The sequence below is a fragment of the Mastomys coucha genome, unplaced genomic scaffold (assembly GCF_008632895.1).
Source record: "Mastomys coucha isolate ucsf_1 unplaced genomic scaffold, UCSF_Mcou_1 pScaffold13, whole genome shotgun sequence".
NCBI classification, from domain to species: Eukaryota; Metazoa; Chordata; class Mammalia; order Rodentia; family Muridae; genus Mastomys; species Mastomys coucha.
The window spans coordinates 63,397,977-63,407,284 of NW_022196895.1; the positions used below are offsets into that span (position 1 = coordinate 63,397,977).

At 47.0% G+C, this 9,308-nt stretch overlaps 1 protein-coding gene across 2 annotated transcripts in view; it reads left to right on the top strand.

Moving 5' to 3' along the window:
* The window catches only part of Prelid3a (PRELI domain containing 3A), a 15,582-nt gene extending 7,028 nt beyond the window's left edge, over positions 1-8,554 (top strand). The window contains exons 2-7 of one of the 2 annotated variants that reach the window (XM_031365931.1): positions 1,183-1,351; positions 2,018-2,107; positions 4,848-4,918; positions 5,017-5,119; positions 6,003-6,113; positions 7,053-8,554. In XM_031365931.1, the coding sequence (XP_031221791.1) occupies positions 1,183-1,351; positions 2,018-2,107; positions 4,848-4,918; positions 5,017-5,119; positions 6,003-6,056 (487 nt within the window). In that variant the 3' untranslated portion in view covers positions 6,057-6,113; positions 7,053-8,554. The remainder of the gene's footprint in view (positions 1-1,182; positions 1,352-2,017; positions 2,108-4,847; positions 4,919-5,016; positions 5,120-6,002; positions 6,114-7,052) is intronic. The other variant, XM_031365932.1, reaches the window with a different exon arrangement.
* Positions 8,555-9,308: the final 754 nt, after the last annotated feature.

The window sequence follows — 9,308 nt, forward strand, 5'->3', positions numbered from 1 at the left end:
GACATGGTTTCTTTATGTAGCCCTGGCTGTTTGGAACTTGCTGTATAGACCAGGTTAGACTCAGATCTGTTCTGTCTACCTCTGCCTCCCTGCTGGGATTAAAGGCATTTGTCAACATAGCAGGCTGGGTTTAGAGACAGCTCTCAACAGATAACTCCAGTTTCGGGGGATCTGATACTCTCTTAGCCTCATGGCACCAGACACACATGGATGCACATATAAACATGCAGAGAAAACATAACACAGCCAGGCAGTGGTGGCGCACACCTTTAATACCAGCACTGGGAAGGCGGAAGCAGGCAGATCTCTGAGTTCAAGGCCAGCCTGGTCTACAGAGGAAGTTCCAGGACAGTCAGGACTACACAGAGAAACCCTGTCGAGAAAACCAAAAAACCAACAACAAAATAAAACCCACACACATCTACAATGACTCCTGTGGTTATTTTGTGTAAGTATATCTAAACAACTTGTATATCATTTGAGTCTGAATCAGAAAGAGAAATGATGGCATCGTGCCCATACACTTGGGGGAGACTTCCAGGACAGCGGTATCAGGAAGGGAGGGAAGGCTGGTTGACTTGACAGTCGTTCTCAGCAACGGGGGAGGGCCCATGTTGAACATCTGGAAGGGAGGCTCCTTTAACTTGGCTCTGTTACAGCGGTCTGAGGTCTGAGGTTAGGTCCAACCCAACCAAGGGCGTGGCTCTGGACAGTCGCAGGCTGCTGTCTGAGGCGTTGGCATCTTTGAGAGCAAGAGATAAATTAGCTCTGAGCTCTGACTTACACTAGTGTGACTCTGCAAGGGAAACCTTGGGAAGTTCTTGGGACATCCTTAAGATTCCTTGGGATTCCACCGGATAGCCAGGCAGTCCAGTAGGACCTTAAGCCCTACGGGAAGCTAGGGTCATCCTGCATTAAGGGCCGCAGCCAGCGGTTTTTCCAGGGAGGCGCAGGTAGGGAGATGTGAGAAATGCCCACAAAAGGTTTCTGCCTCCTGAGGGCTGGAAGAGGACCAAGCCAGAGATCATCTAAGCTTGCTGGCCCTGTGTAGCCTCGGCACAGAGCTGGGGCCCCCCCGCAGCAGACATGGGTTTAGACAGCACGCAGGGCAGCCTGGCCAGAATAAACACAGGAGCCTCAGCCCCAGGGCCACTTCCTATGCTGATTGTTTTCTCTTGCCAGCCATCCCTGGGACACAGTGATCAAGGCGGCCATGCGGAAGTACCCTAACCCGATGAACCCGTGCGTGGTGGGCGTGGATGTGCTGGAGCGCAGCGTGGATGGCTGTGGGCGCCTGCACAGTCTGCGCCTGCTCAGCACCGAATGGGGGCTGCCTGGCCTCGTGCGTGCGGTGAGAATCCTTATGTGGCTGAGGATGTCACAAATGGCAGCCCCTTGCCCTCTTCTCCTCAGACTGCCCATGGGTCTCATTCTGTTGTCTGGGAAGGACTATAGTCACTCTGGGTTAGGTGACCTGGGTGACCTTTCTTCAGTGACACATGTGACTGCCCAGAATCCCACATTTTGTGGTGCTGCAGTTATACTTTTTACACGTGAGCTTCAGGTAGACACAGCTCAGCCTAAACTGGCTTTTAGAGCCAAATGTGGGTGGGATGGGATCGGGTAGAGAACAGTGAGAATGTTAACATACGGCAGCACCCTAACCTTCCCCCTGCTCCAAGCGCTGGTCCTTGCATAGCCCCAGGGTCTCCTTTGCCACTCCCAGATTCTATGTAGGATGTGAAAACTATCCCTGCAGGCTGATTCTTGCCTTCCAAACTCTGTCAGCAGAGGAGCCTCTTTCCTCAGGATCCCTGGCTTCTCTGGTCTAAGTTTTGTCAAAACATTCGTTACTGTCACGTGTTAACCTCTTAGCTCTGTTTTCTAATATCTGCGGGGGGTGGGGGGATTGATTTCTCTGCCCATTACTGGATCCACAGGTATAGAGCATTTGTTGTTAAGGACATGTGTAACTGGACCTTAGCATGTTGCTCTACTCTTTTGTTTTGTCTCTTAGATTTTGGGAGCCAACAGGACCTTGACGTACATCAAAGAGCGCTCTGTTGTGGATCCGGCTGCCAGGAAAATGGAGCTGTGTTCCACCAATGTAAGCAGTGGTCTAAGATGAGGAAGTGCTTAGTGTTGCTCCCCGATGGTGCGTAATGTCTCCCTTAAACTGTTCTTCCAGCTTGCCTTTTCTTCGCTCTGAGAGTGCTTGTTTTTAGGAGGATTACATTTATTTAGTAGAATTTTATCCTTGTTTGTTTTCAAGGGGGGTTCTCACTGTACCCTTTGTTGAGCCTGGAACTCACTGGATAGCCCAAGCTGGTCTTAAATTTTCTGTAATCCTCCTGCCCCAGCCTGTGGAGTGCTAAGGCTACAGGCTTGAGACACCACACCTACTTTTTTTTCACCTTTTTATTCTAATATAATCAACAAAAAAGAAGAAGGCAATAGGTCAGGTGTGGTGGTGTGTATGTCAGGCAGACCTCTGTGAGTTTGAGGCCAGCTGGATCTACATAGTGAGTTCCAGGACAGACAGAGCTACATAGTAAGACCATGCCTCTAAACAAACAAACAAACAACAAATAAATTGAAAGAAAGAGGGCTGGAGATATGGCTCAGAGGTTAAGAGCACCAACTGCTCTTCCAAAGGTCCTGAGTTCAATTCCCAGCAATCACTTGGTGGCTCACAACCATCTGTAATGGGATCTGATGCCCTCTTTTGGTGTATCTGAAGACAGTGACAGTGTATTCACTTATATAAGATAAAATAAAATAAATCTTTAAAAAAAAAAAAAAGAGCAGGGCAGTGATGACACATACCTTTAATCTCAGCACTTGGGAGGCAGAGGCAGGCAGATTTCTGAGTTCGGGGCCAGCCTGGTCTACAGAGTGAGTTCCAGGACAGCCAGGGCTACACAGAGAAACCCTGTCTTGAAACACCCCTCCCTCAAAAAGAAGGAAGCAATAAGTAGTTAGATAAGAAAACGGCTGAATCTGGGTATGCTATTGCACAGCTGGGTGGCTATGGATTACAATGTGTGTTATTATTAGTAATAATGGTAATAATAATAATAAGACAGGGTCTTACTATGTAGCTCCAGCAGGCCTAGAACTTTCTATGAAGACCAGGCTGGCTTGGAACTTACAGATATCCTTCAGATGTGTTAATATGCCCAGCTAACTAATATATATAGTGTGTATAGTTATGTATATAACTATATATAATATATACATAGTATATAATACATATTAAAAGTAGAAGAAAATATTTAGAATGTCTCCACCACAAAGATATAAATATTTGAGGAAACAGAAATGTTTACCCTGATTTTTAAGTTTATTTATTTTGCTACAGGGTCTAAGTATGTAGACCAGGCTGGCCTGGAACTCCCAGAGATCTTCCTAGTGGTGGGATTAGCCACTACTTACCCTGATTTAAATGTTATACAGTGTATATATACATTGGAAGATTATAGTGCCTATATATGTGTTCAATTTTCATATATTAATACAAATAGGAATGAGACGGAAGTGCAAACAATTTTCACAAAGTGTGAACAAACAAAGCAACAGACATGATCAAATCCAGAGTCTATCCTGAGTCACAGCAGTGGAGTGTGGGGTATCTGTCTGCATACCACAGCCGGCAGGACTCAGTAGCTGGCATCGGTTCAAACTTGGGTAGTCCGACCCCAGGTAGTTTATTTGAGGCATACTTAGCACAGCACAATTTGGTGAAAAGTTTCCTGGTGATACTGAACTCAATTCCTTGTGCACAACAGAGCTTAGGACATGACTACATCGGATGTATTTGTAAAGTACAAGTAACATCTTCCAGAAAGATAGGTTCTAGTAGATTAGAGAAAAACAAGCTCAAGATGAGAAGGAAGATCCTGTGTGGTCTCTGCCACATGGACAGCACAAAAGTCACCAGGCTATTAACTGTCCGCTCCCAGCCTTCTAGGCGGAAAACAGGTTATGTACCTCTCTCTTCGAAGAGACAACCTGTGTGTTAACATTCCTGCTTCCCTGGTGCCATTCTTCAGGCTGCATCCTGGGTGTTCATTAGCCATGTGTGTTTGTAGCTGAGATACAAGCGTAACATCGTAGTGCCATAGAGAACTCTGCTCACCATGATATTCTAAAGGCATTTTTTAGGTAGTTTTTTTTTTTTTAATTTTTATTACTGTGTGAGCATGCTATTGAATGCATTGGAGGTCAGAAGACAGCTTTATGGCGTCAGTTCCCTCCTTCTTTATGTGGGTTCCAGGAATCGAACTCACGCTGCTAGGCCTCTGTGGTAAGCACCTTTCCCTATCTCACTGGCTCTAGGTAAATTTTAATAGAAAATACAAACAGAAAGTCAGCTTGCTGACAGGAAGGAGGACAGAGGAAGGCTGCTTAAGCTTCTGTGTGGATCCCAGAGTCTAGCACGTCTAGTATTCAGAGATTCCATGAGGGCTGGAAAGTTGGCTACTGTAGCCATGGACAGCAACAGTGGTCGGTCTGATAGGCTTAGCAATGTGTGGGTGCCTTGAAGGCAGATCCTGCCTCAGATGTGGGTAGAGATCTGCGATCATCATCAGAAGGAGCCGCCCAGTGGTGTCCCTAGCACAGGAGTGTGTGTGTGTGTGTGTGTGTGTGTGAGAGAGAGAGAGAGAGAGAGAGAGAGAGAGAGAGAGAGAGACACTGAATGTTGTCTTTTTCTGGCTTCCAAAAGTATTAATTCTGGGCTGGAACGGTAGATGGTTTGGGAAGAAATAAAAGAAAATTAGAACCTAAAGCCAGTTTTGTTTGTTTGTTTGTTTTTAATGTGTGTGTGTGTATGTTTGTTTTTAAAGATCACTCTCACGAATCTGGTGTCAGTGAATGAGAGGTTGGTGTACACACCTCATCCGGAGAACCCTGAAAAGTGAGTCACCTCATCCTAGAATAGACATATTGAACAGCAGGGGTGGATGGAGCCTTCCTCCCTGGGTTGGTCAGTCCCCTACTTCTGCTCTTCTGCAGGACTGTGCTCACTCAAGAAGCCATCATCACTGTGAAGGGGATTAGCCTGGGGAGCTACCTGGAAAGTCTAATGGCCACCACGATATCCTCCAATGCAAAGAAGGTGCATGCCTCAGGACAGGGCCCGGGTGCAGTCTGTGGTAATGCGCCAGATGAAGTGGGGGCGTGTCTGGTCCTGGGGTACTCCTGAGGACGGAGATCTTTGTAGTTGAGCTTCTAAGGCTAGAGAATTCCCTACAGTTCTATTTCAAATAGAGATACAGAAGGGCTGGCCAGGTTCTGAGGTGAGAGACATCTGTCCTAGTAAGGGTTACTATTGCTTTGAAGTTCATCCCAGTCTCTCTGGTCTACACATGGCAGCTTTGGCTGTGGGACTTGGGATGTCTTAGGTCTCAGATATGAATTGGCTGTGTTATTCTAAGAGGGTGTTGACAGTGAGATAGCTCAAGCTGGTGTATTCTTTAACTCATTAGAGAAATTAAGGCATTGAAAACATTCCATCATGTTTCTGAGCTTGAATAGCTTGCTTCTGTCGACTGTTTTAGTTAGGGTTTCTATTGCTAAGAAGAGATACCATGACCACCTCAAGACTTATACAGGGAAACATTTAATGAGGGCTGCCTTACAGTTCAGAGGTTCAGTCCATTGTCATCATGGCAGGAAGCATGGCAGACGTGGTGCTGGAGAGTTAGCAGAGAGTTCTATCTACACTTGCAAGTGGCTGGAAGACCCAGTAAGCCCACCTGGCCTGGCTTGAACTTCTAAGACCTCTCCGCCCACTCATAACAACCCACTTCCTCCAACAAGGCCATGCCTCCTCCAACAGGGTTACACCTCCTGTTAGTAGCACTCCCTATGGGCCTGTGGGGGCCATTTTATTCAAACCACCTTATTGTCCATGGCTCAAGGAGATTGTTGCTCCATCTTTGCCACAGCAGTTCCCTCCTGCATGTGTCAAGAACTGAAGTCCTTCTGTGTTGTTGCAGGGATGGGCTGCCATTGAGTGGATAATTGAACATTCGGAGAGCGCCATAAGCTAACGGGTCTGCACCCATGCCTGGTGACACAAGGGGCAGTCACAGTAACTTCTTAACCTGGTACAGAGTTTTAGCTTTTTATTACCTGTGTGCATGGGGTGCATGAGAGACTGCATACTATCTGTCACAGTGGACAGCTCCATCCTTCTTCATGTCCTGAGTTTGTGCCATAGAAGTGTCCAGAGTACACCTGAGCTCTTGTCACTGGAGTCTGAGGAAACCAGGGTAGCATCTGCCACCCTGAGGTCTCAGTACCTGGCTGCCTGAACAGTCCTCAGGATTGTCACAGCTGATGAAGAGCCTCCATGAATAGGTCCACCGTGTTAAAAGGCAAATTTGGTCTGGAGTTGTTCCATCTTGGGTAAAATTTGCACGTCTTGAAAAAAACTTCATCGTTATCAGTGGACTGAAGAGCTTACACCTGCTGGATCTCACACCTCTGAGATCCACTCCCAGTCTGGAAACTCCCAGTTTCTATGAAAAGTGCTTTGTGCCTGTTTACTCACTTGGTACAAGCCAGTATTCAGCCTCTGGTTTGTCATTGTAGTTGCAAAAGCATCTCTTCACAGATGTTCCTTCGTCTCTTCAGTCCCCAGATATTTGATATTTGACTGGTTGGCATTTGTCTTACGTCCTCACAGAAAGCATCCCATTTCCTTTAGGTGGGGCCTCCTCACTTCCTGCCTGAATGTCCCTGTTAAGCTGCTGACCGTGGTAGCTTGCTTCCCTGTTGCCTCCAGTCATGTTTGCTTCCTCATTTCCCTCAGCTGACAAGCTGTGGGGTTTGAGTTATTTTTAAGATATTTGTGCTCCTTTTTCCTAAGTCAATAAAGCTTGTCAGAGACATTTCCCTTGAATCCAAGACTTGCTCCGGGGTCTCTGAGCTGAGCTTGTGGGAGCTGTGTGCAGGCCTGTGTGTGGAAAGAGAATCCTGATGTGCAGTCTAAGCTCCTCAGGTTGTTTCTTCATCAACTAGAGCTAAACCATCCCTCTCTTCAGTCAGATGTCTCACCAAAAAGAGTCAAAGAAGAAAGGAAAGAAGGAAGCATGGCCGAGTAAAGAGGACGAGAGGCAAGTGTGGATGTGGCTCCCGCCAAGTCTGGAAGAGGCGTCTGCTGGAATCTTCCCTGCCCACGATGACCTCCCAGTGCAGCATCAGGCCCAGGCACCAGCTCTGTGAGGCTGACTGTACGAGGTCGTTTCGTGGGAGTAGTGTGGAGCTCTGGTCTGCTGGGCTCTGCTGTAGGCACTGTGCTGTACGTACTGTGCTGGGCAGTACTGGCTGCACTGCCCCTGCGTTGCTTTTAAGCTTTTATTTGCTTCTGGAAGGAGTGTCACTTCTGTGTGCTGGCTCTAGTCACTCCACCAAAAGAGAGCTCCCCTTTCCTCATGCCCTGCCAGCTAAGCTGGGGTAGGTTCCTCAAACCTTCCCCAGGGGCCTGGCTGCTGCACTCTGTTCCTGGTGGCGCTATGTCCTTAGAGTGTCCCACTTGCCTCTGTGAAGGAGAATGAGAAGTTGCTCTCTGGCCCTCAGGATCCCCATCATGCACTACATCCAAAAACAGTTCGGGAGCTCTCTACACAGGCCACCATGGGTTCCAGCAGCAACTGGAATTTTCAAACTCAAGAGTGACCTTGAACACTTCCTCCTGCTTCCCCATTCCCAAGTCCTGAGATTATAGACTTGGGCCACTATACTTGACTCTTTTTGGTTGTTGTTCTTGAGACAGATCTTGCTATGTAGCCCTGGCTGTTCTGAAACCCATGGCATTCCTCCTGCCTCAGCATCTCAAGCGTTGGACTCACAGGTGTGTACCACCATGCCCATTATGGGATTCTTGTCAAGTCCCAACTGTCTTTTTAACAGGTTTGCCTGACAAGCCTGGCTGTCTCTTGAAGCGGGTGGGAACCTCCTGCTATTTACAAATTGCTGTCCAGCCAATCCCTCTCCACACCCTGGGGTTCTGGGGTCTTGCTTGGGTGTGAGTGGTGGCTTTGTGCTCTTGTCCTAGATTGAAGCCCCTCCCTAACACCTACATTGCCTTCCTCAGAGTTTCTGTGTTCCTCATTTTCTAGGCAGTCTTTAGTCTGTCAGTGTTTCAGTCAGGGCCATGAGCAGGAGGTACTACCGTCTTCTGTTCTGAGACAAAGTCTCTGTAACTCAGGTTGGCCTTCAACTCACTGTAAATGAGGCTGACTTCCTCCATCTTCTTCCACCTCTAAGGAATTACAAGTGAGCACTGTCATGTCTGGCTTTCTGCCACCTTTAAATCAAGGTTGTTTAACACACACACACACACACACACACACACACACACACACACACACACACACGTCATCTATGTTTGTAGTTTTAAAAAGAGGTATTAAATCTGTTGAATAGTAGAGACCTCTGCTCTCCCTCTGATGATCCACTCACTATTTTTAGATCCTTCTAGAACTTTCCTATGCCTGTGAAAGTTGATGTCTTTTCCTTTCATTAAACCTGATTCAAACTGTAACTATTTTTGTGACGTCTCTTTTCTACTTTTAAACAACACTGTCTTGAAAAGTCCCCTTTGAGGACTCACTGCTGAGAGCCACTGAATAGAGTTCCTGAAGCCACTGAAGTCTTCTTGCCATTGTCACTGGGTCAGTCACCATAGTAAGAATGGTTACCCTAGAGGGACACAGCAGCTCCCTCTTTATGTGGGGACAGCTCCTAGACACTATTCTACTTTGAAATGGTTATAGACTATTGGCCGGAGTAGGGGGCACTTAGGGCATTGAGGAAGAGCATCTTGGGTGTGCCTTGGGAGGGCATTCCTAGAGAGGTTTGGCTGAAAGGATACCTCCTCTCACCATGGGCAGCACCATTCACCCCATGGGCAAGGGCAGGGGCCAGGGGAAGGCAAAAGCCACGGGATTGTGGAGTTTCTGTTTTTCGCTTTGCGCCTCAGACCACCCCATTTCTGTAACCATAGTGGACTCTGCCCCTCTGAACTCCGTCAAACCCTTCTTTCCTTAGCTGCCTCCTGTCACAGCCATGAGAAAAGTAGGTCATACTTGTTTCAAGTTTAACCGAATTAAAGGAGTGTAGTCATTGTCTTCAGTATCCGTTCTGTGTAAAGCCATTTGGCTTTGTAACTTCTACTTTGATTGGAAGTGGATTCCACAACCCTTCCTTTTGGAAATTCATTAGCATAAAAGTAAATGTTTTATGATCTAGTGTCATAAGTAGTTAGACCTTAATTTCTTTTTTTTTTTTTAATTTTT